The following is a 26872-nucleotide window of genomic DNA, read 5'->3' on the forward strand; positions in this document are numbered from 1 at the left end:
TTCTCCGTTTGGTGCTCAGTCTCCCGATCGTTTGTCTGCTTCATCGATCGATATCGTTAATACGCTTTGAGTATATACACGCGAAACAGTAATAATATTATGTTTTTCTTTTTTAAATTATTATTTTTTAATTATTTATTATTAAACCATTTAAGATTTTTTTAGAGTTTAATAGGGATTATAATATTAAACATAAAAAAATTTTAAAATAAAAAAAATTTAATTACTCATGAGATATACCAGATAAAAAATGTGGGATAACAACTCGACACATCCCATGAGCAATTAAATTTTTTTCATCTTAAATTTTTTTTTACTTAATACTATAACAACCTAAAAATCCTAAAAAGAAAAATCTTAAATGGTTTAACATAAGTCAAAAAAATAAAAAAAAATAAAAGATGACACTGTTACTGGCCGGGGCGCTCAGAATATTCTGTCATGCAAAATAAGATGTGTAGGGTATATATATATATATATAGTTTTGATGCCTCTGCGCATCGGATCTTCATAGAAGATTCTGAGTGCTTCGAAGTATTTCGAGCATTTGAAATAGGATGAATAATATCATTTTTATTTATTTTTTTACTTACGGTTAAGTCATTTAAAATTTTCTTTTTACGATTTAGTGGTAATTGGGTTATAGTATTAAGCACAATAAAATTTTTAAAATAAAAAAAATTAGTTGCTCATGAGTGTGCCGGATAAAAGTGCGGGATAACAACTCGACACACCCCATAAGCCATTAATTTTTTTTTTTTAAATTTTTTTATGCTTAATACTGTAACCTAACCCTAAGTTTTAAAAGAAAACTCTTAAATATTTTAATCGTAAGTAAAAAAATAAAAAATAAAAAATATAATAAAAATAAAAAATAGCACTATTACTGTTCTGGGCACTTGAAATATTTTCCAGCACATGAAATATTCTGTCACGAACTAGTCGCGCAAGATAAAAAGCGCATGATATCATAATCCTATATATCATGAACACCAAATATAAAAATAAAAAAACACCGCACTCCTTTGCCTGTGCGAATGTCGACTGCTACTGTCGTCGCACCAGTCACCGTCGTGCCTGTTGGATATTGGACCTTAACGGACTAATACGATTTTGAAAAAAAATCGTGGTGTCATCAATCGATGAAAGTCGTAATTGACTTCAAAATCGAAATCTACGTTTCGCGTAGATATATCTAGACTATTAATTTGCTCAAAATCGATTAAGGGTGAATGAGAAATTAATTGTTCAAAGTTAGTCCAAAATAACATTAATTGTTAATTAATGTTATATAAGGAAGTAAATGGGAATAGTCCTACATCAGAAAAATTTGATGGGTTTCCTTTCTTTATTAATGTTGATGTGTTAATGGAGTTAACACAAAAGTCCATGTGTTCTCTTCTTACGGCGAGCAGGTGCTCGCACTTGCGCGAGCCTGCCATCCGCCACGCGCGCACTGGGTGCTTTGTTGGCGCACTTTGCACTTTGCGTTGTCGCGAGGATTGCGCGCTTTGTTGGCGCACTTTGCACTTCGCGTTGTCTCGATGAACAATATCGCTTACGGAGATAGTGTTGAACACTAGCCTCGACAATCCATATCAGTTTGCATCCTCTCCGGCAACCGCCACCATTGCCCTCTCGGTTGTGCGACGTGGTCGCCGCAGGCCATCAGGTTCGCTGCCACCGTCGATCTTCTCACATCCGTGTGTCGCGAGCCACTGCCAACGCTGCTGCTTTTGCCTCCAGCCACTGTAGCCTCGACCCGGTGCCACCGTCGGAGAGACCACTAGTAGCCATCGATGTTAATTAATTAGGGGTAACAGTAGTTTAATTAATGATTAATGTTGTTTACTTTGGAAAAGTATTTAATAGGTTACTTAATATTGTTAGATTAAGTCGTTGATAATTAATTAGGGTTTATTGTTAATAACTTAATTAATTATTAAATGGAGTAATTAATAAATTAATTAAAGTTGTTGGTTAATTACGGTTGGTTAATTAATCTATAAATGTGAGTAATTAAAAAGGTTGTAATTAATGGATTTAGTTAGGTATGAATTTAGTAGATTGATGTAGCTATCAATTAATTAATTGTGTGATTAAATTTAGCTATATTGATTAATTAACTTGGGTAATTATTATTATGATAGCTAACTAATTAATTGTATAATTGAACAATTAATTGTATGAGGTAATTATGGATAAATTAATTGTGTTAATAGCTGGATTAATTAGCTTAAGTGATTAATTTATTGATTTAATGATTGACTAATTAAATCATAGTTTAACAAATAACAAATTGAATTAGTATATTATATTCTTAGCTGTAATTGTTACTACTTATTTATTGTTACTTTGTATGCCTATGTATGTGGACTATCCACTAGATGGGATATTTACAGTGTGAGTTCACTTGTAGTCCATAGCTAGATATTTATATATCTTGTCTGTCTACTAGATCAAATAGTGGTAACATAAGTGCGCTTGCACACAGTGACATTCATACACTCTGATTGCTCATTAGGCAAAATAATGGTAGTATGAGTTTGTCCATAGATAGTGACCCTGATTGCCTACTAGATCAGATAGTCATAGCATGAGTTTATGTATAGTCAAGATTTGTTATACAAATGATTTTCGGATGTACTGTATGCACACCTGATTACTAGTTATACCTGATTAAGCATGTTAGTAGATGGTTATATATTTTTTTTGCTTTTATTAGCAGATGATTATACTGATGCTCTTACTTTTGTTAGTAAGTAATATTACCTAAAACAACTTCCTTTGATCTCCTTACACTATATATTTCATGCACTTACTTTCTTATATCCTCTGAGTCATTATACTCACTATCCCTTATTTTTTCTTTGACTTTCAGGTTAGCAGATAGAAAACATATTGTGTTGACTACTCTAGCATCGCTCAGAGATTAGCGTTTGCTGGCCTCAGTATTGGTTTTCCTCGAATCATTTTGATGCTTCTTTTCCACTATTGTTTGGTTGCTTTTCTTGTCGTATTGAATCTTTGAGTTTTGTTAGAATAGTATAATTTTTATCTTGTTTAGTATAATATGTTTACATCTACATGTATATATACACACATTCATTTAGTAACTTAGTGGTTTTAATATGCATCGATAATTGTTTTAGCTTTTATTGGTTCAGTATTGATTTTTTCGCATATTGTCACTAGGGGTACCATCCGATTTGATGGACAAGTATAGTCTCGGGGACTGACAGAGCTAATGGCAAGCTCAGGTCCATGCTTTCGAGTATGGCAAAGGTTGCCCTCGGGGCACAACTGAGTTAATTACGACGGAGCAGACTTGCAGAAGAGGGCAAGAGTTCGAATCTCGACGAAGTCAAGCAATATCCTCCTCCGTCGTGATCCAACTGCAGTTTCTCGATTTACCTCCTCACAGATGATCGTGGGGCTGACCGTGTGGGACCGCTAGGATGGCGGATTCCACCTTTTACAGAAAAGTATGACAAAGGTTGTGCAAGCACCAATGGCATGCTAATAATAGTTTCTACAGTACCATGGCTATTTAAGGAGGAAATTTGGTTCCCTTTACACATTTGCAAGGATCAGTATTGAGTTTGCCCTCACAGGCTGATATAGATGGTTCTTATATGGGTGTTGCGACCAATAGATCTGAGGTTGATTCGCTCAGAGAGTGTGGAATGTCTCATTGGTTGCCTCACCCCCTACACACGCTACTGTTGTTGGGCGAAGTCCCCTGTAATATACCCTCTTCAAGGAAGTGTGGAGCCGTCCAGGAGGGGCCGCCAAGGTGACGATTTCACCTTTTGCTACCAACATTGAGTTGAGATATTGGAAGGAAATTTGAAATCATGATTGATGGTACCGGATGTTGAAAAAATTGAATGGAAACAAGAGAGGTGGATGAAGGAAAAATCATTGTGAATGAGACTTTAGTTCCATATTAGGGGGTTTCAAGACAATAGGATTGATTTATAATATTTTACAAATTAAACATTCATGTTGTGAATATGTGCGTAAAGAGAGGCTCTCTCTCACACACAACATTCTCACACACGTTTGTGTAGGGGGAACAAATCTAGGGGTTGAATGCATTGACCGTAACTTGTGCGACTGGCCAAGTGAATTTGTTTTAAATAATAATTTGTATTGAACACAGGCCTAATCTCCATCATGATAACAACAGAGTGCATGACATCGCAATTATATGCACCGGAGAAAGAGAGGTATGATTTTCTTCATACAAAGATGACTTTTTTTTAGTTCTTCTTTTTTTCTTCTGTTTGGTGTCTTGCATCTCTGCGAGACATTCATTTTCAATTACTCATACTTACTTGAGTGTCAAAGTAGCCGCGTAGGTAGAGTTGGTCAATCCTAAAGTTCCTTGCATTCTCGAGCCATCGGGTCTTAGGGACCGACGGGAGGCTAATGTAACTTCAAGAAAGAAAGAGCCCGAACAAACGAAAAGAACATCAACGATATATATATAAAAACTTTATAGATTATGCTATATATCAAGGTTTACCTATATATGCTACCTTAGCCAACTTTATTACTAACTAAACATGTACTCGATATATATATATCGATATGATACTAGGCATATGGATACTTATTGTAAATCTATGTCAAAAGTGCCAGTGGCACCATCTTGGGCACGTGAACTGGAAACTTGTCGATCTCGTCCGACCATGGATTATTTTTCATATTCTTGACGCTTTTGATCGATCTCAGAGATCTCCACACCGCGCTGTTGCACTTGAACCCGGAGCCGAAGGCGATCTGCCACACCCTGTCGCCCCTTTCGATCCTTGCCTTGGCCTCGCAGTAGGCGAGCTCGTACCACAACGAGCTGCTCGACGTGTTGCCGAACCGGTAGAGCGTCATCCTCGACGGCTCCATGTGCCACGGCGACAGACTCATGCTCTTCTCCAGCCCCTCCAGCAATGAGCGGCCGCCGGCGTGGATGCAGAAGTGCTCGAAGGCGAGCTTGAAGTCGGGCATGTAGCGCTTGGCGTGGTCGAGCTTGAGGACCTTCTCGAGGAGCAGGGTGCCGAGGAAGAGCAGCTGCTCGGAGAGCGGGAGGACGAGGGGGCCGAGGGTGGTGATGTTGGCCTTGAGGGCGCTGCCGGCAACGGCCACGAGGTCCTTGGAGAGCGCGACGCCGACCTTGCCCTCAGCGTCCTCCTCCTGGGTCACGCAGGAGTAGCTGCGGTCGTCGGCGCCCCTGTGGGTGCGCACGGTGTGCACTAGCTGGTACTTGGAGCGTCGCCGGTCGACGGGGCGGTTGGAGAGGAGGATGGCGGCGCCGCCCATGCGGAAGAGGCTGTTGGTGACGAGCATGGATCGGTTGTTGCCAAAGTAGCCATGCAGGGTGAGGTTCTCCGTGCTCACCACCAACGCATAGCAGTTGGGATGCACCTCCATAAATGCCAACCAACTAATTAATTAATGCGATTAAGGATTAATACTCAAATTAATGCACCTCCATAAATACCTGAAGGAGATGGCGGACGAGGTCAATGGCGATCAAGCCGGCGCTGCAGCCCATGCCGGCGAGGTTGTAGGTGACGACGTCGTCGGGCATCTTGTAGCGGTTGACGATCATGCTGGTGTAGGCCGGTGTCGGGTTGTGGAGGCTGCAGTTGGTGACCAAGACGCCGACATCTCGCGCCGCCACACCGGTCATGCGGAACACCTCGTCGACGACTCCGAATATGACGGTCTCCGCCTCCTCCTGCGCCGTCCGGTGGCACAAGTTGAGTGGCTGGGACATCATCGACGCCGGTATGCAAGCCTCGTCGGAGATCCCCGACCGCTCCAGCATCTTCTGATGGAACGCCACCGTCTCGTCGTCGAAGCTTCCGCCGCTGGTGAACGTGTCCAGGAGGGTGGCGCGGGAAGCCGCGTAGGCCTGGTTCCCCTTGAAGCAGGCGAACTCCACCAGGTAGACCGGGCGCGGGCGGCGCAGGATGTACAGCGCCACCGCCAAGGCGAGGAAGGTGGATCCTACGGCGGCGGACCGGGGCCTGAGCGCCGGCGAGAGGAGGTCGGCTAGGTTTGTGGCCGAGAGGTGAGGAAAAAGGAGCGCTAGGAGGGCAGGGATGCAGAGATAGCAGGCGTTGGAGACGACGCGGAGGCAGAGAAGCTTGGCATGGTTGGTTTTGACCGGCTTCGAGCCGTCGACGAGACAAGACGCTAACTTCTCGTTATCCATCACCGGCGATACACCGAGCAAGCAGAGAGCTACGTTTAAATTTTCAGACGAGGATGAGCCTACTTATAACAATTAAATTCTCCAAAATTGTAAATTAAATATTTTATTTTACATGTTTTTTTCTTTATCCTAATTAATTATCATAAGTATAAAGTTAATTCTTAAGTCTTTTTCAATTATATCATTAATTATAAGAATTCAAGCAATCTAGCTTTAATAAATTAAACCAAACAACTGTACTATTGATTATTTCATATGTTTTCTTTTTAGCTATGGAAGTTTTTCATAACATATCAGATATTGTAAGACGACGTACACTCACTGTTGCACCAAACAATAATTAATATAATTAGCTATGCGATACAATTTATTTAGCTCTGGTTATTTATTTATTAATGACTATAGACCTATAAAATTGGTGGCAAATAGACAGAGATAGGACTGTGATCCGGGGGTTAAAAATTTATTGACTACCACAAAAAAAAAAAATCTTGAATTAGTCAACAGGGAGTCCATGCATGTGGAGATCCCTTGACCCAGTCAACGTAGAAGTCGTGTCATCCTTCTTCGGCAAGTGAAGGGGCATGACGATTATTATAACATCTTTTAATGGGAAACATCCTTTGGTTTCTCTCCAAAAGGTATGAAATACACCTTTTGGTCTTCTCTCCAAGAAGTATGTCCTTTAGACTTGATCTCCTTATATGAGAGAGAGGCTCTAGAGGAGGAGGGCTATCTTAGACTATGTGTTGATATCTATTTTATGTTATATATCTACTATTTTCTCCCTTCATTTTTCTCCATTGTACTACTATAGCTTGAGCGTCGGAAGGGCAATGCCAAACTGCATCTTGGCCCCCTTCTAACCTCTTGGCTCTTGCTAAGTCTTAGCTTCTCAAGAGCAACCACTTTCTACAACCTCCTTCTCTACGAGCTGACTACTCTACAACCGCCTTCTCTCTGACTGACTTCTCTGTAACTACCTCTCAACAGGCTGACTTTTCTACAGCCGCCTTCCCTATATGTTGACTTCTCTATATACAGTCACTTTCTCTATAGATTGACATCTCTATAGTTGCCTTTTCTACAAGCTAACATCTCTACAGTGGTCTTCATAGCATGTTGACTTCTCTATAGTCGCGTTCTCTGTAGACTGACTTCTTTACAGTTACAGTTGACTTCTCTACAACCACCTTCTTTACAGGCTGACTTCTCTACAATCGCCTTCTCTATAACCGCCTTCTTTGCAACTGACTTCTCTACAAGCTGACTTCTTTGTAACTATCTTTTCTGTAGTAGACTCCTTTTGTATATTCCTTCAATAGACTCCTTCAGCCGACTCTTCGTTGTTGTTGATTCACCACCAAAGTCAACCACACTGTGTTCCATGGGATTTGACTCATCTTGTATTCTGATCAGAATATATTGTAAATGGATCAAACATTCGTGAACAAATTTGATGTTCAACTTAATAAGAGTTTATTTATGTTTGTTCAATATACAAGAGCAATTAAATAAACAAGCTTGCATGAACAATTTGTTAAATTAAACAAACAAGTTTCAACACATGTGTTCAATCCGTTAATGTTCGTGAACTATATTCTTGAACTATATTCAATAATAAAACTCTTATCAATATGCTAAATAAATAAATAAAATTTTAAAATAAATAAATAAATTTATATTATAAAATTTAATAACTAATTAAATAAGTTTAAAATATTAAAATATTAAATAATTAAATAAATTTAATAACATCTAAACGAATCAATCTTAAAATTAAATTTAAAAACTAAATCAAGTTTGAATAATAATTTTAATAATTTATTTTTTTTTTAAATTTAACTTGATTTAATTTAAATATTTCATCAAATAAATTTCTACATTGACTCGATTTTTCACTCGACCAAACAGAGAAAGCCAAATTTTCTAAAGAAAAAAAGTTGTATTCATTGGCTATAGAAACGTTGCATATGCATGTGCAGTTGGCGTGCACGTGTTTGTAATCAAATTTAACGCTGAAATTAATTATCGTACGGTCCGATGCGGCAGCTTGTACGGATAATAAAAAAATTCCAGATTCTTCAATAAATTTTATTAAATTCTTTGGATGATAAAATTTTAGACCATGCAAATTTACTAAAATCTTTTTTAAAAAATTATTTTTTACTATATTTTTTATATTTTAATTGTTATTTGCTTTTAAAATATTTAAAATTTTAAATATTAAAAAGAAAGCTAAATTGAGCCCAACCCAACTTATTCATCCCGGGCTCATGTTGGATCGGACCCAGCCTAACTAGTTAGCCTGACTTCTCATTGGCTGAAACAATGCTGGAGCTCGATCGATCTCTCGTCACCTTTCCTTGAAAGTCTAGTACAAATCGATTTGGCTCGACCAGAGCTGAGAATTTGAACTTGATTCAGGAAGGGTGTTAAATAAGAAAGAGAACTCGATTCCTAGCATCTAACTAACTCCCACCTACTTAATGTTATCATTTTCCTCTCTTAATTTTCCATTGAAAAAGTGAGAAAAAGAGAATATCCTTCTCTAGTAGTTAACTGCCCATCTAGGCGAGACATGCTTTAAGAGGCACAGCTAGAAATTCTCACTTTAAAGGCATGCATAGGATTGAGTCATCCGTTCAAAATTGAAATGAATGAATCGATTTAATTGAAATTAAATAGATTAAAATTTTTTTGAACTAATCGAATCAATCAAACTTTCCAACAAAAATTAACAAACCAAAAGGATAAAATATAACTGAAAATTTCAACAATAATATATTTCTAGTCGATTATAAATGAGCTTAAGATAAAAATTTAAATAATGAATTCTAAAGAGGCAAAAGATGAAAATAATCTTAATAAAAAGGACTAAAGTTCTTTGAAGCATCCAAAAAGATTTTAAATTATGATTTTGGATTGTAAGATTGGGTCCAGTAACAAATATAGATCTTTAAACGAGTTTTGATTTGATATATTATAGGTGTTGTGATTCAATTGGAATCAAAAGTTATGATCTCTCAACACTTATGATCAAAACAACCTCAAAATTCTAGACTGCTATTCTGCATCATAGATCTCTTCATCAATCTAAACTTCATCAAACCCAGAGAATATCAAAACTGACCTCTACCAACACCAGTATCATAGTAATACTATGTTGATTTTCAAAATTAACACCATATTTTAATTTTCAAAATCAACATCGATGTTAGTTTTCAAAACATAACACAGTTGTATTTTGAAAATCAATCTTATATAATATCAATTTAATTGAATTAAGAGTTTTAAAATCAAATAGAATTATTCAAAATATTTGATATTTTTTAAAAAAAGTTGAATTATGAACTAAACTTTTACATTCCATCCAATCGATAAGTGAACAATTCGGTTTAATTGCTCACGCATGTGTTCTTCACTTTCGGAGATCATGCATAATAACTCCATCCGAATAAAACAAACAACTGTCAGAGACTTAAAGAAAGGATTAAAGTGCTTGTAAGCTGGAACTAACGTCTGGTCGAGAACTAGTTCCAAAAACTTCTAAATAAACAGATTCCAATTTGATTGTGTCGATCCACAAGCAATCAGAAGATTTAGAGAAGTTCATATTCACAGACGAGAGAAGAAAAAAAGATGATGGATAGGTTTGGTGCATCCAAAACCTGATAATTAATCTTTTCCTTGAGCCAAGCCATGTCTGATCTTTGGATAGGTTTGCAATTCTTGTTCATGTGCTCCTATTAGCAGATGAAACTGCCAGATGATCTGATTGAATTCCTGTGCAGGTATCAGCAGACATCAGATCATGCTGGCAGCTTCATCTACTTATGGCGCACCTTCTGTGGTACATGAGCAATCAACCAGCAGCGCTGCAACCGAAGAACACTTAAGAGGAAGAACAGACGCTATTGACTCACAGAATGAAGATAAGCTGAGATTAAATGGGAGGTAGAGAATTCTTGAAGAGAAGCTAAAGGTCTGAGATAAAAGAAGCATCGAGAGACATAATAGCACTTTAAATATTTTGGGGCTGTCATGCCAATGTCAATGTCAATTTCAAAGCTTGCAGGGAAGAAGAGAGGGGGAATAAATTTAGAGGGTGGTCCAGGGAAAAGGGAAATTAAAGGCCATGCCCGGGCCAGCAGCACACCCAGTGCATGCGACCACCCCACAAGTGAAACAGAAGAGAAGAGGGTAAAAAACGAAGCTATGTTTGTGTGCAACTTACTGATTTTTTGTAGGCTCTGGCCATGCATCTCCACGTTTCATTAGAGGAAGGGCAGTGTTTTTTCTTTCAGCAGGGAAAGGCTGCCTAATTGTCCCTGCTAATAGACCATGCAGCTAACTGCAAACAACACCAGCACCAGCACCAGCACCAATTCGGTGGCACAGGGAAAGAAACCATACAAGCAACAAAATACCACCGAACAAACAAAACAAACAAACAAAAAAGATATGTATCAACACTTGCAATTATTAGGAAACTGCTAGCTTAGCTACATCAATCATTTACAGCCTTGTAACCACTTTTTAAGGAAAATACTCAGACGACCATATTAGATATCTGACATGTTCTTGATTGATTGTTTGTGATTCAGAATCATATTTCTTCCTAACTTTAAGCAGCACGAGTTTCAGCTGGTTAGTTCATATTATAGGTCGACTTTTTCCAGACAGCCAACCTTTCTGAACATGATTCAAAGTTTGGTTAGTTTATTTTCAAATCGATTTGACTTTTGGCTACTGGAAAGGGTGTTTTTTTTATCTCAATTATTTAGTCATGCAACATATGCATCAACCTTTGATTGATTATGATACTCAAGAGCCAATAGAAGAATAGTTTTTTTTAATTGACACCATGTATTCGGTTTACACCGATTAATCCTGAGGTGACTAGTCTAGCCTCGTAAAAATTGTCCACCGATCATCAAGATAAATCGGAAAACACTCACAACAGATAGCCCATCAACCCAACATTCTTAGATCAACCTCCCACTAGAAGAAATTCATCCTGCAGTGCGTCACAATTGGAACTCAAACCTGCAGTGTTTATTTAGTTTATCTATCACAAATGAGAACACTTAAAAGCTAGGCTGCAAATTCAAGTTGAGATGCAAGAAAGCAACTAAATATCAAGTTTCTGCAGCCTTTAGACCACAGCATTAAAAGGAATTTAGCCAAACTAGTATGACTCTATTGCAGTAACAGGGTCTGATCACTAAAATAGTTTCAGCTTCATCTGCAGGGTTAGAATTCTTTTCAGGAATCACGAGCTATCAGGTTTTTTCATTGTACATGGAATTCATATGGCTTCTGGCCTCCTTGATCACTACCCAACTAGACATGCAAACTTCACTTTTTATCTACCACACTCAAATTCTTAACAACCAAAGTTCTCAATCCATCTCCATATTCTTTTTTTCTTCAAGCTGTTTTTACTGGAAGTTCACAAGCAGAATTAGTAGTCATCTTTGGAGTCATGCCGACATGGTGCTGTGAGTCCTTGTGTCTACGTCTTTATCAAAGCTGGCACTGGGGAGATTATTCCAAGAAATGGGGCTCATCAAATTAGGAAATCTTAAGTAAAATCCATGATCCAATAATACATGCTAATTCTCAGATAGTTTCAAACAGTTTCAGAACTTCTATATTGGAAGTAGTTTCAAACAGTTTCAGAACTTCTATATTGGAAGTGTATGACAGGATCGTCAGAAATATATTAAACACGAGTTCTGAAAGGCATTTGAGCATCAAAACTTGGTTCCAATGCATGTTTTCCCTGATTCATGCAATTTTAATAAATAATTATGTACAGTGACGTGATCAAGAAATTTCACAACTCCAGGCAAAGTTTAAGTTGTAACCATGTTACTATTGCTGCAAATGTAGAACTGATATTGATAAACACTTGCTAGCAGCATTTATGCTGTTGTTGGTAACATTATAGAGAAAATGTTATTTCATAGCATAATAACACGAAAATAAGGAAACTATATATCTTAAACTAACCGTAATCATGGCTAAAATACCCAGACTGTACAGGCTCATTTTGGTTGACGATGACCCCAAGAATCAGTGCTCGACTTTAGTTCTAGGCCTCATGAGACCACAAAATGGATTGCGCTTTCTCTCGCTCTCATTATCTCTCCTCCCATAAAGGTAATCCCTTAAAGCTACTCTGTTTCTTTGCGATCCTTTGTCCTGTCTGTATTCAAGTTCTTCTTTAAGTTTCATTAAAACATATTGGATTTTCTGCAACTTGAGCTCCAATCTTGCAACATCTTTGGATCCCCACTTTGCCTGTTCTGAGATTTGCATTCTTTCCATTTTATATGTATCTTCAGATATGTGGGTTCCACTATCCAATGAACTGCAATTTTCAGCCATCAATTTCAGCCTATTATTTGTATCTGTTAGCTCCAACATGCCAGCTTCTGCCTCCTCCAACTGTTCTTTCACAGAGTCATACCCATAGATGGCAGGCAGCTTATCTGCTTTAGAAGTTATTCTCTTTTTCAGCTCATCTATGCTTGCCTTTAGTGCCAGTAGCCTTTGCAAATCAGAATCAAACCTTTTTTGAACATTGTTCGGTTCTTGTCGTGATTCCGTTGATGTTTTTGGAGAATCTAACTGGTCAATGATCAACTCTTCAGTGTTAATTTTCAGCAAAGGATTATATCCTATTTCTTTATGCAACTTCTCTCTTGATGGCAAAGAGCTTGAAGCCTGATCAAGTTGAATGTCTTTGATCATTTGATCACCTTTTGGATACCCATTATCATCCTTCCTTGCTATATTCAGATGGGCACTGGAATCAATCATTTCTTGCTTTAATATTCCTTTCCTGTCTCTTATCACCCTTTCAAGAGTTTTGACTTTGTCGATCAACCTCTCCAACAAGAAAACTCCAATTGCTTTTGTGCTCATATGATTTTCACTAAATTGATCAACTTCATGGCCGTGTTGAGGTACAAAGGAAATTTTCTGAAAAAAGAAAAAAAAACAGCTGAAAGATCTAGGCAGAAACATAAAATGGAAGGTTCTGGAATGAGAGTAACTATGGTGAAAAATGAAGTTACTGCACACTTAAAAGCATTAGAATAATGAAAATGAAAATGTTATTAAAATCAGAAAAGGAATATTGGAAATACAAAGTACAAATAGCTTCCTCTTGAAATACATTAGGGACATGTAAGAAATGTATACCTGTTCTGCCTGATTGTCAAATAGTTTAACCTTTGGAGTTGACACAATTTGTTCTTCCATAGAAATAATGCTATCCCACAAGGAGTTTAGCATTAACAAGAGTGTGCCAACATCAGCCTTCAGTCCTTGATTTTCTCCCTCAATTTCATGAAGCTTATTCTGGAGATCTTCCACATTTTCCTTGATAAAATGAAGTTCAGAAACAAGTACCTCTCTTTGCACAAGGTCGCAAATCTTGGTTTCCACTATCAGGTCATGAAACTTTTCATCCTGCACTGCTGCATTGACTGTTAAAGTCTGAATATCACCCATCATTTCTGATATGTCGCCTTCACATAATATGGTCTCACTTCTTTCTTTCTTTAGGTCGGAGATTAGTTGTTCCTGATAGCATAGAAGAACTTCAACCCTTTGATGCATCTCATTGATGTTCCTTTGCATCGTCTTATTTTCTTTCTCAAGACATCTAATTTTCTCATTTCTATCAACAATTTCTTGTGAAATACTTGAGAACTTCCCCTCCATCTCTTCTTTAGTCAGTTTAATCTCAGAATTATCCAGTTCAAGAGACTCAAGAAGTTCTTTCAATACGATGTTTTTGTCATGGATGGATTGAAGATTCTGATTGGCTTCTGATAGCTGTGCTTCTGTTTGCATCAATTTATTCATTGTTGTTTCTGTACAAACATCTAGTTCTTCAAATAAGCTAGTGACAATGTTCAGATCAAACTGTAAACTTAATAGACGATTTCTCAGCTCTTCTTCCAGATAGAGAACAGAGCCAGAGAAAAACATCTTTTCAGCCTCGAGCACACTTATTTGCTGATTTAATCTAGTAATCTCATCCGCAAGACGGTTCTTAATCACATGAAGAGATTCTACATCATAATTGAGGGACTTCAATTCCATGAGTCTCTCAGCATGTAGACTGTCAGATAACAAATAAAGATGATCCAGACTAATGGCTTCCACAACAATTTCAAGGTGCTCCCCCTCTAAAGCATTGTGTTGTTGACTCAAGTTACAGAAGTCCAGTGATAGACTCTTCTTCTCTTGGATTAGATTGGTAATCTCATACTCTCTTCTGTGTAGAGCTTCTTTCAGATCAGTTACCTGTGCCCTCAGGACATTGATTGCATTCTTCAATACTTCTTCCCTTTGGTTACTTGCGTCCAGGTTGATCAGCAGTAGAGCTTCCCTTCCTTGCATTTCATGCTTTGCATTATCCAGGGAAAACAACTTTTCATTTTTCATTTCAAGCTCCCTTTCAAGAGAATACTTCTGCAATCCAAGATTGAAGACATCCATACCTATATGCCTCAGTAGGGTAGTAATAACTGATGTCTGAAGATGCAGTTCTATGTTATTACTCTCCACTTCTGAAACAGAATCAAAAAGTTTTTGAATTTGATATAGAATAATCTCTAAAAGAACTTCATCCTGGATATCTTCCAGAGATCTAAACTCTTTGTCTATGGAAAGGGCTTTCGCTATCTGATTGATCCAATGAATTAAGCTCTCATTATAATTAGATAATGACATTATCTTTTTTGTTTGAATGAACATCTCCTGCTCATGCTCTGAAATTAGTATTTCTGCACTTCTGCAAGCCTCTATATGCTTTTGAGCTTCAAAGGAAAGAGCCAAATTTGCTTCTTCAAAATCATACAAGCTCTTTTGTAGGACAAAATTTTCCACCAAAGTACCAATAAGATCATGTTGTTCAGATTGAAGCTGTTTCTCTTTATCATGATTTTCCTCTTGCAGGATAGAAATCTTATTTTCAGAAGTACATCGCAGGTTTTTGTATGAATGGATGAGAGTTTCATGTTGTTCTGTTTCTAATCTCAGAGTATCTTCAAGTTGCTTCACCTGATTAATCATCTGATCATTCTCTCTCAACAAATTCAAGTGCTTATCCATAACTTCTTTATGCCTACCATCCAAATCTTCCAGGTTAATGGTTATGCTTTCCAGCTAAGAGGATTAAAATAAAAGAGTGTTAAGCTAGAAATTGGAAGATGAATATAGAGAAGAAGTTGAATTCCAGAAAAAAAATATAGTCATCTGTGTTTATTGTGGATGGCAAAGAAATATAAATGTGCAAAAGCATAAAAGAAGGAAAGATTTACCTGAGAAATAAGAGCGCACTTTTCAGCATGAAGCGTTGAGTTTTGGTCATTGAGAGACTGGCATGAATTTTCAAAGCCCGTCAGCTTTGACCTCAAACCGTCAACTTCCTTGCTTGCATCAGACAGAGAATTCTCCAGAAGGGAGTTCTTGGCTGAAAGCATCTCCAGGCTTCCTGAAAGAATCTTTACCTGTGCAGCAAGTGAATCCCTCTCACTTATATAAACAGAAATTTCACTTTTCAGAGACTCATGTGTACTTTCCAATGCTGCAAATTTCCCTCTTATAACTTCTAATTCATTGTTTACATCAGAAAGAAGTTTATACAAGACGACATTATTCTCTGAAATTTTATCCATGTCTTTCAGTTTCTCCTCAAAAAGCTCCTTTTCAGCCTCATGTTTCTTGCGTGCCTCTTTCAGCTCATAGTTACCAATTTGCAATTCCTTAATGGCTGTCTGAAGCAATTCTACGCATAAATTGACCGCCTGCATTTTCTCCATTAGATCTTGATGCCTCTGTTCTAAATCATCCTTTTCTTTTTTGACATGATAAAGCTCCTGAGCAAGAACTTCCTTTTCTTCTACGAGGATAGCAATTTTATCTTCCAGTTCCCTTTCCTTTTCCTTTAGCAAAATTATTTCTTCTTGGAGGCCTTTCAGCATCAAAGCAGAGTGAACTTTCTCTTCATTTAAGCTACTATTTTCCTCCTTAAGTTTGAAAATGTCTTCCTCTAGACTTTTATTAGAAAGTTCCAAAGCCTTCAAATTCTGGTATTTCTCTTGTAAAGTACTTTGAAGTTTGTTCAAATCTTCTTGCTTTTGGTTGATTTCTTCCTCTTGCATCCTTGCTTTCAGTTCTAGTGTCTCCAAATCCCATTGTAGAGATCGATTGAGCTCTTCAACATTTTTAAGTTTATTGACTCCCTTTGCCATGTCATCACGAAGTTTACTCAATTCATTTTCTGTATGAGAGCAAAGTTGTTCGAGACAAGATATTCTTTCAAGAGATATCTTTTGTTGGAGATGAGTTTCATCCCTCTCGGAGTTCAATCTAGAAATGGTTCCCTTTAAACTTTGAACTTCATTTTCAGCATTGTTAGCACACTTTGATTGTTCCATTATCTGGTCTTTCAAAACATGTATCTCCGATGACAACTCGGATACATCTTGTTGCAGTTTTTTTATCACATTGCTTGCACCTAGTTTCACTTTAGCTTCTTGATCATGGTTTTCTGCTTTGTTCTCAATAGCCTTAACCTCTTCCTCCAAAGAATGTAGAACTTTCTTCACCTTCCCTACTGGAGAATATGCACGTGCTGCCCCTTCGCCATCTGGAAGCTTCTCATTGTATTGATCGATTCCCTTTCTTGCAGACAACGGATCACTTTCTTCATAATCCGCTCCATTTCTTTTTTTGACATAAAAATCAGGGAACAATCCAAAAGCTTCTTTTTTGAAGTCATCTGAGTCATATTGTGTATAAATTGGTGAAAAGATTTTGGGTGATTGTGGATCCAACACATTAGCTGATAAAAGGTTAGGAGATTCATCAGGAAACAACAAAGGAATTTGGTTGGGCAATGCTTCAGCTATTGTTCGATGAGCATGACGGAGCAATCTAGTTGACTGTTCATATCGTTCTGCTAAGGCACGATACCGGTGATAAAATTCCTCCACCAACTTCTTAAGTTCAGGACGTTTCTTGTAATACATTTCTGCTCTCCTTGCAAAAGAATCAGCATCTTCGTCTATGAGCTTGATCATTGCTTTAACCTTCACGTCCATGTCTGTTAAGTTTGAATGCTTGAGTTAGTACAATCTTGCAAGAATATTAAATGCCATAGGACAAAACATACAATAATAGTGTTGCAACTTGCAAGCAAAATATGTTTATAGATATGTCAAAGCTTAGCAAAGTGAAACGACAACAATTAAAGAAAATATCTACCAGAAACATATCATTGCTTGTGTCATTTTCATCGACAGACTTTCATGCTCTTTGGCAATCATGTTGTGCCCTCTTATTAATAGCATCGCTGTACCCCAGCTTACATGAGTACTACAACATATGTTGGCTGACTTCCAAAAAACCAATGTCTACCAACCCCTAGGTTCTTATCTGAAATTAAGCACATATTTTCCCACAAATGATGCATAATAAAGATGGATGCAGTGTAATACAAATCAATTCTCATAGTCTACCATATTTATCGAACATTATTTATTGTAACGAGAAATAACGCCTACACCATTCAGAAACCAAAAATACACTCATGCATGGTTAACTAACCTTTAACATTATCCTGAATCCACTTGGAATTTTTTGGGCTGATATGATTGCCCCACCATGAGTACAGGTGTGCTGGGTCTGAATTTGCTAATGTAGCCATCAATAGAAGCAAGCAAAAGAGTGTCTACCAAAATTGGGAAGAACAGGTGTTGCACAGATAAAATTAGGCAACCAATCCAAGCTCGAGTTAGAGCCAGGTGTAACAAAAAAACCACACTTCAGAAGGCCAACAAAGCTGAAAATGAATTTTGTGGATTATCTTCTGATTTTTATCACCCACCTACGAAGTTGGAAGACAAAGCACTATTAGAATGGTTGTAATACTTATACCATTATATGCAAAAGATATAGTTTGCTTGGGCAGGACAACAACCTATCACAAATCAAGCATATCATAATTCACAATACTGAAGCATTGGAACTGAAGAAGACTAGCTAACGATGCCCAAAAAAAAAAACAAAGAATAACAAAACTAGAAGATTTATCAGCTTCTCCAGTGATTCCTGAAAGAGATCTCTTACTTTTCCACAATAAAGAGAAGCAATATGAAGATAAGACCTTTAAGAGCACCGACAAAGGAAAAGGAGATCAACCTTATCACGAGAAAATTAGCAAGGATGAACATCTTTAAAAGGATCAGGCAGTAAAAGTGAAAAAAAAGGATATTATGAATAATTCATAAAGGGGAAGGTAGACCTGTTAGACCAAGGAAACGCTTCGAAGATCAGAAGTGACAAATAGAGAATATAGTCTAAACAAGATCTACCTGATTGGTGTTTAGAACCATCTGCCATGAAACAAGGATTGAAAAAGCATATGAAGTCGATGAGGAAGCCCTCCAAATTCTACTGAAAATCAGCTTCAGGAATTGAATATCAGAACACATAATCCCAAGTATGTGAGCAAAATTTTAAATTTTCACAGTAAATCGGATAGCCATACATAGATTGGAAACGGAAAACTAGAAAATTTAAACCCAATCGAGTACACAGTCGTGAAGAGAAACAAAAACCTGCTTGCAGAACTGATTTTAAAAAGGACAGCTATAAAACAAGACGCCTGCATCAAAAACCATTCCAAAAAAAATACTTCGTTATAAGAACCTCAGTGAATACGTAAAATATCGAACCCAGTGATCCACTAAAACACCAAGATTGTTCTAGGATTTCCACCTCCTGCTTAACAAAGTGAAGAAGAAAAAAAAAACCAATTTTTAGGTATACAAACACCGAGTCAAGCAAAGAGATAGAATCATACCGAGGAGCAATACGGACTAGGCTCCAATCAGCAGCTACGATGGTGAACACCAGCTGCTGTTCTCGTCCATCCTCAACCCATCCGCCCTTCTCTCCCTCTGGTCAAAGTAGAAGAATTTTCGTAACGTCCAAGGGAACAATAAAAGGATAAGAACGAGAAGCAGAAAAGGAAACGGCAGAGAAATTGAGGCTGCCTTCTTGGTACATGGATCGATCATGCAGGTCTCATTTTTTCAAGAAAGGCGTGATTTTTATTATGGAAATTCAGGCGGCTGCTTTGACATTAAGCAATAAGCCTCATGCAAACTTCCTAAGTTCTCGTGCCAGGTTTGACATTTTGACCTATTTTAGAAAAAAAAAATCTGAAAAATTAATTTTAAATATTTTTCTAGAAAATATTAAACAATATAAGCTTATTTCGTGCAGTGAAACTAACGTGTCCCATAAATAACAGGATAAAATTGGAAAATATAAACACTTGAAATGTACGGTTCATGAGATATATAGATTTTTTTATTATTATTTGAATAGCATGAATAATAAATAATTTAATAATATTCATAATAAAAAATTTATTTTTTTATAGACCCATTTTAGTAAACTGTTCGAATTGAATTCTTTAATGTCATCCATCTTAAAATATTTTTTAAATTAATATTTTTTTTAATAATAAGGAAGAATAATTCAAAATGAAATTAAGGTTTTTATTATTTTTTTATAGAATTTGAAAGGATCACGCATGGTTCCAGTCTCTTGTTGTCGGTGGAGAAATTATACAATGGCCCTATATTATTAATAATTAACAAAATAATAGCTTTTTGTCCTCCAGTGCTTTTTCCGTCTGGGCGGCGCAGAGCATGGGATTCGGCAGCCGCCCAAACGCTCACGGCTACTCTTTAATGATCTGGAAATTAACAAAAGGAAAAACATGTGTATTTCCACAACAGCATTTCCTTGTCCTGTTCTTCATGACATCGACGTTATATATTAATAATTGATGGAGAATATTGATATTGAGAAGAAAACAGGTCGACTACGACCATCTAAATTATCGAATCATGCATTTATACTTGATTATTTTCCCATACGCATACATGTGGTTTCTATTAAGACTGGCAAGTAAATTGATCGTTAACTTCGATGCGCATAGCAATACTTCTCATGCCTATTTTATGTGCTGATGATTATATTTCATCTTGAATTATTAAGTTTTTGAATCTTGCTTTCAAGCATATTCCAACCTACACAATATTTGCCACCTAGAAAATTATAGCCACCTCACAACAAACTGGATTAGTGTGCAACTGTATCTTGATTATGATTGCTAAATTCATTTCATCCACCAGGCATGGTAGTGAAAAAGAACAAAAATAAAATAAAGTGATTAAGACGGTCACCATAAGAAGGGATTAGGATGAGCAACTTTGATAAGATTAGCCATCAATCCAACTCACTACGCAATAACAAACAAAGCTAGTGGGGGCGGCTAGTGCAAGCTTAGTTTCAACTACTTTAGATCAATTCAAACAAGCTATGCAGGACAAATTATAGCACCAGAGTGGTGGTGTCATGAATATGACATCGAACATGCAGTCATGAATCAAAGCCAGAATAGATGCCACTCTCACGCAATAGCCTCTTCTCCTCTTCGACGTAGCTCTTCCCCCTGCTGGCCTGACCAAGGTCCCTTTTGCGCTTCTCCTTTTGCGAGAAGGATAAGCTTTTGTCTTTCCTGTCGGACTGTTGGCTGGTTGTAACATTCGACAGCCTCTCACCTTGAGCTACAGCAGCTCTGGTGTGCTCCCGCTCCTCAAATGATTCCTCTGTGATATTTTTTGACGCGACAGATCCTCTGCCGGTTGACCATGACCAGTCTTGCTCTTTATCATTGATCCTTGGAGGAGGCACCTTTAAGATAGAAGGTCCACCACGGTAACCATGCTTGCTTAAGGCTTCAAAGTTCAATCCACCAGGTTTCTTCTTTTTGGAGTCGAGTTCTGTTCATGGAGTCAAACCATCACCAAATGTTGTACTACATAAACAAAGTCCTTTCAAGAACATTATCAATATATCCTAAAGAAACACAAATGACAACCAAAAGGAGCAATCCTTTTACTTTAAGATGGAATAGCAAGGTGCCTGAAAGATGGATTTGGTAATTACTAGAAGATAGGATCGATATGGATGTGATACATGGGATCAGAAGCCCAAAGCTTGGCTAGATAATGATGCGATGTGGTAGATCTGTGGACTTCTTCTGTGACCCAGATAAGGGCCTCAGCTTTGGCAGGATGAATGATGGTATCTAAATGTTGGTATTCCTTATCGTGGCCAACCCTAGACTCATCCCATTGTTTCATTAGTATGTTAGTGAGATAGTGTAATGGCTGTCCATATAACTGTTTCAAAGATTTGGCCAATCCTTGCCATGAAGTGTAAGGAACGACAGAGCCCAATTTAGAAGGAATGTGTAGTTGTCCCATGTATTCCTGATACATCTCTGCCCTTCTGATAAGTGAACCTGCAGCGTCAAGGACATGGCAAGGAGATAAGTTAAATTACTAGGCCATATTATAAAAGGCTCAGTATAAGTGAAACAGAAATTTATATAATTCATATCTGGACTGTGGTCTGACAGACAACCACCCTCTACCTAAACATAGCCAGTGGAATGATAACCTACCCCCAACTAGAAATCCCAATGATGATTGCAAAGTAAAATTACTGATCTCGAAACACAGGCAAGATTCTTGATGATTTAAGAGGATTCTCAATTTTCAAGTAATAACATGATCCTTGACCTATATGGATAATTTGCAAGGTAAAAGATTTCCATCATTCAATAAAAGGCTTCCCTGCGGCTTAAACTTTAATTATGTAGATCTTCACCATGAAAAATCTCAACTAGTATTACCTAGCCACATAGATGATAGACTTTCATTGAAAGGGAAAAAGTCTACCCTCACCTCATATTACCTCGTTACACACGGATGATTGTCTTTCATTTTCTTTTATTAGCAAAACCTTCAACTGTTTCTCCAAATTGGCCATTGAGAAGTGGAAACAAACAATTCTGTTTGATTTAGGATACGTCACTATAGAACTGAGAAAATGTAGTTCACAAATTGCAAAAAGGTCAGTGAGTTCCATGAGCTACTGAAGAAAACTCTAAGGAAATATGGGAATTCGTCTCAGATTTTCAATCTACATACTATCCAGCTTTCCAATTCATCATAGACCAACCATGCTCTTAAGTACAAAGTGATCAACATTTTGAACTGTAATATTAAAATTACAACGCGACAACCTTCCTTTCAAAGAAAGGATGAAAGCTATCATACTGGATCATTTATCTACAATAGTTCAGAAACACTTTGAGTAGATGTTTAAAAGATATAGTAGTATTTCATTGCACAATTACGATGCTTTCAAAAGATAAATCAAAGCAGATAATATACAAAGAATTAAGAAATTCTAATTGTTGAATACTTCAGGAAGAAAAATTATCACGACTGTAGAACTTTTTAATAGATGGATGCAACCTGAGATAGCATAGAGTCTACAAACAATAATGAAATAGAAGATGGAATAAATCTCAGTAATTTTAGTGTAAATGGTGATATTTCAAGTTCAGTAAAAATAATCAACAACAAATCCTTTTACAAAAAGGGACCATTTTACCACCTCTAGAAGACAAACCTTTTGACATATAATCTTTGGATTGAGGACCTCCATCTTTTGTAGTTGCCTTTTTTCTTGGCGCTCCATCTTCAGATTCTGAACCAGATGAATCATCAGAAGATATATCCAATGATTTTTCCCATGGAGCCGCTCTCTTCATTTCACAACCACCCTACCAAGCACAAGAGTAAAAAATCATAAAAGAACATTAACAAGATCAGAAGTGAAGCCCGTCTATGACAATGAGCTTGAAGAAACAAATAAAATAATAAAACAAATGTAGCAGGAGAAAAGCCTTTGTATGAGAACAATACTGTTCAGATTCACATGATTTGCAAGGCAAAGCTAAACAGCATACGATATATAAGAATACATATTAATCACGACCAACATAAGACTAGACTCATAAACAAACAATAAGAAGTTGTTTGACTTATTTGGAAACCATTACAATAAATCAGATATTCATTCGTTCCTCTGAACAAATCTCCTACTCATCCGTTCCTCTTTACTTTCTTCTTCTCTTGTTCATCTATTTGCGTTCTGATGTTCTCTCCCTCTAAATCACCATAATTTAACATAGATACTCAATCATTCAGTAGATACCAAATAAATAACGGGGCAAAGCTCCAATTGCAATGACTTGCACTCTTCGGCTAACGGCCTTCATAGATATTCCAATTTCTCAATGTGCACAACTTGTAGAAATCTATACGCCTTGAAAAATCTGCTATACTATGCCCTCCCAAAGAAAGCAAAATTTAGTAACCTAACCACACTTTCTAATTCCAACAACATATTTCGTGACCAAGCAAAACACACTGGCTATCGCCACATACTAAAAATACCACATCCAGTAATCATCTTTTGCCACTTATAACCACTAAGACTACGCTGCAGAAGTGAATCCCCAAATCGAGACGCGCTGAACAACTTTCCAACACGAACCCAAATCTAAGCTTATACCCAACAAATCGAAATCAAAGATGAAAGGATAAGAGAGAAAGGGAACACAAACTGAGAGGATACCTTGATTCGAGTTAACAGCGAAGTGTTCGAGGCAGTGTAGAGGAGGAAGATGCGGATGGAACCCTAACAATCGTCGGAGAAGGAGGTTTCGGTCTCCGACAAAAAAACCTAGCGCGGGGCATTTCTTTATAGCAGGTGTCAAATGGGCCGGGCCGCCGCTGCTTAGCTCGACCTTCCTAATGCATGACTGCGCGTTAGGCTTATAAATGAATTAATTCCATTTATGTCAATATTTTTTCTATATGTATATATACAAGCGATTAAAACAAGCTATTTTTAGATTTCACTTTGGCAAGTAGGCATGCTTTGACTGATTAAATTCACCTATAATTTTTTGCCAAGAAATTGACTCTGTATAATGCAAAAATGGATAGGGGGATATCTCATTGAGCTCCCTAGATTACATGCCATCTCATTAGAGGGCAGCAGTGATCGATGATGAATGCCCCAGCTAAGCTGCAATCATGCAAGGTGGTCCTTTCCCTGCCTACAAAGAAAAAACTCCATAAATCATGCCCCAATCCCTCCTCCATTTCGCCACTACAGATCTTCTTCTTTCTGCTCCTTCCATGGTAAAAGCTCGGTATGATCCCTCCTCTTTTTCTGTTCATCTCGAAATGTTTGACTCTGAGAGTGGTGTGATTGAAACAAAACAAGAGCATGTGGACCAAGACAAAATGTTGGTTTGGGGTAGAAAAGTTGTCCATGATTACATCTTAATTTTGTTTGTTTCTTTTACTTTTTCTGCATTTGGCCCTAGAATAATTGCTAGTTTGTGGGTTTGGGGTTTGTTTTGTTTGCAACAATTTAAGCAAAAGATTTGCTTCCAAGCTCTAGATACTGGGATGGGAACTACAAGATATGCATCATTTTCTCCTGGTTTATATATTTGTCCGGTTTACTCCTCCAATTCCTGCTGTAAGATTAGAATACTAACAATGAGCCACCTGATTATATTTAGAAGGTTATCTAGCATATGTTTGGAAGGATTGAAGTTTCTTTGATGATTTTTTTTTTCTTTCTTTAGCATCCTCTCTTTCAGGAATAAGCAATTAGTGGAACATTAAAGCATCAAATAAAGATGAAGAAATTGCGAAATCTTTGGTTCATTATTTTGATTATAGCATACTGGGGGACAGTGGTCGTAGCAGAGTATCTGAAGTACAAGGATCCTAAGCAACCACTGAATGTTCGAATTGAGGATTTACTTGGTCGAATGACTCTTGCTGAGAAAATTGGTCAAATGTCACAGATTGAGAGAAAAATTGCATTGACTAATCCTGAGGCATTGAAGACCTACTTCATAGGTAAAACTGCTTGTTTCTGTTGAATGTTCTATAAAGAATTTGACATGGAATGATAAGATGGTTATTGCTAAGTATTTGGTACAGGTAGTGTTTTGAGTGGGGGAGGCAGTGTGCCTTCGCCTCTAGCTTCTACTGAGGCATGGGTGAACATGGTGAATGGAATTCAAAAGGTTGCTCTCTCTACTCGTTTGGGCATCCCGGTGATTTATGGTATTGATGCTGTTCATGGTCACAACAATGTCTACAAAGCCACTGTATTTCCACATAATGTTGGACTGGGTGCTACTAGGCAAGTGAATTCGTAACACACCAAATTGTTCCCAAATTGATATCCTTGAATTACTAAAGTAGTGTTGGGATATCCTCTTTGTTAGGTTAGTAGTTTACTAACGTAGTGTTATTTCATTATTAGTGATGAAGTGTCAAATACATGGCTTTACCATTATTTAGTAAAAACTACAATACGTAATTCTTGTTGTTTACTAAAACGAAAGACAATCTCATGAAGTAAGAGCATAGCCTCTAGAGTGGCCACTTCACAGTTATTATGTTTTTCTATCTCACAAACTCCAGAGTAATCCTTAACTTTATGCTTTAGTTCATGAAAGTTGTGTTGACATCAAAAGTTCCTGCTGAAATTCTTTCTCAACTAAATTGTTATAGTTTCAACCAAAGTATTCATGGGTATCCATGGCATATCATTCAGTTAGCTTGATTTTAGCTGCTTTAGTTAAAATGTTTTGATATTGTCGAAGATACTCTTGGAATTATTCTATTGTCAGATTAAGTTCAGCAATTTCTTTCAACTGCCTTATTAGGATGTTGCAGCTTCAGTAAAAAAAAGATGATATATCTATACCTTAGCACCTAAGTTGTCACTTTTGTTTTTATAGTTTTTCCTGCAATGATTTGTGCAAATCCATCGACCATGGCAGAGAGGAAAATATAACCAGCACTAGAACTTGCAGCTTCTGCACTGAATAAGTTTATAAAATGAACTTAGATTTTGATATTTCTTATTCAAATGGTAGATCCAATTGGGAAAAAGTCTTTTTTAACTATTTCTTATTATTCAGCACTTGTATCAAATCTGTGGATAAGGCTTGGTTGTTGTTGTTGTATCAAATATGTGAACCAAGGGGATCCGGCATTAGTGAAGAAAATAGGTGCAGCAACTGCTCTTGAAGTTAGAGCAACAGGAATTCCATATGTATTTGCTCCATGTGTAGCGGTAATGATACCATATCTACATTATACCTCGCTTTAGATGATCATTGTGCAAGGTGTAACATTCTATCTAATTTCAACTGTTTCAATAAAATTGTCTTTATGTGTTTGTGCATACAGTTTGTAGAGATCCAGATGGGTCGGTGTTATGAAAGCTACAGTGAAGATCAAAGGTTGTTCAAGCAATGACCAAAGAGAGATCATCCCTGGGCTTGCAGGGAGATGCCACCAAATTCCCAAGGAATTCCTTTTGTTGCTGGAAGGTAAATTTTTCTGTTCATTGCATCAGTATCCCAATGATTTGGTTGTATTGTTTTACTTACCTCTACAAGGAACCTCGTGTGCACATACATACGTCTATACATTTGAAGGCTACATTGCAATTACATCAGTATTGCAGATGGTTCGTAGCAATTTGTGCATGCTGTAGGAGAAATGTTGCTGCCTGTGTAAGCATTATGTCGGCGATGGTGGCACATACAAAGGGATCAATGAATAGCAATTCATGGTG

At 37.3% G+C, this 26872-nt stretch overlaps 4 protein-coding genes across 5 annotated transcripts; 1 reads left to right on the forward strand and 3 right to left on the reverse strand.

Annotated features, from left to right (window-relative positions):
* Positions 1 to 4629: 4629 nt before the first annotated feature.
* On the reverse strand, positions 4630 to 6229 carry LOC141838899 (putative 3-ketoacyl-CoA synthase 20). Its single transcript, XM_074726521.1, has 2 exons — positions 5504 to 6229; positions 4630 to 5427 (listed from the first exon to the last, which is right to left on the reverse strand). Exons 1-2 carry the CDS (start codon positions 6221 to 6223, stop codon positions 4630 to 4632), a joined length of 1518 nt encoding a protein of 505 aa, XP_074582622.1. The 5' UTR covers positions 6224 to 6229.
* A 5299-nt stretch (positions 6230 to 11528) lies between these two features.
* On the reverse strand, positions 11529 to 19328 carry LOC141838364 (protein NETWORKED 1D-like). Its single transcript, XM_074725814.1, has 5 exons — positions 19119 to 19328; positions 17861 to 18140; positions 15571 to 17357; positions 13439 to 15415; positions 11529 to 13216 (listed from the first exon to the last, which is right to left on the reverse strand). The coding sequence occupies exons 2-5, from the start codon at positions 17958 to 17960 to the stop codon at positions 12305 to 12307; spliced, it is 4776 nt and encodes a 1591-aa protein (XP_074581915.1). The 5' UTR covers positions 17961 to 18140; positions 19119 to 19328; the 3' UTR covers positions 11529 to 12304.
* A 1198-nt stretch (positions 19329 to 20526) lies between these two features.
* On the reverse strand, positions 20527 to 23945 carry LOC141840166 (protein RDM1-like). Of its 2 annotated transcripts, none has more exons than XM_074728070.1 (3): positions 23828 to 23938; positions 22817 to 22970; positions 20527 to 21114 (listed from the first exon to the last, which is right to left on the reverse strand). In XM_074728070.1, exons 2-3 carry the CDS (start codon positions 22956 to 22958, stop codon positions 20711 to 20713), a joined length of 546 nt encoding a protein of 181 aa, XP_074584171.1. In that variant the 5' UTR covers positions 22959 to 22970; positions 23828 to 23938; the 3' UTR covers positions 20527 to 20710. The 2 variants fall into 2 exon arrangements, with proteins under 2 accessions (XP_074584171.1, XP_074584172.1); XM_074728071.1 differs by lacking the exon at positions 20527 to 21114 and adding an exon at positions 21123 to 21638 and having other exon boundaries at positions 23828 to 23945.
* A 922-nt stretch (positions 23946 to 24867) lies between these two features.
* LOC141837348 (uncharacterized) lies at positions 24868 to 26550 on the forward strand. Its single transcript, XM_074724768.1, has 4 exons — positions 24868 to 25134; positions 25219 to 25422; positions 26274 to 26365; positions 26491 to 26550. The coding sequence occupies exons 1-4, from the start codon at positions 24909 to 24911 to the stop codon at positions 26548 to 26550; spliced, it is 582 nt and encodes a 193-aa protein (XP_074580869.1). The 5' UTR covers positions 24868 to 24908.
* The last annotated feature ends 322 nt before the right edge of the window (positions 26551 to 26872 follow it).

The sequence above is a fragment of the Curcuma longa genome, chromosome 11 (genome assembly GCF_044706935.1).
Source record: "Curcuma longa cultivar G26 ecotype Majalengka, Jawa Barat chromosome 11, ITB_CL_G26_1.1, whole genome shotgun sequence".
Classification (NCBI taxonomy): Eukaryota; Viridiplantae; Streptophyta; class Magnoliopsida; order Zingiberales; family Zingiberaceae; genus Curcuma; species Curcuma longa.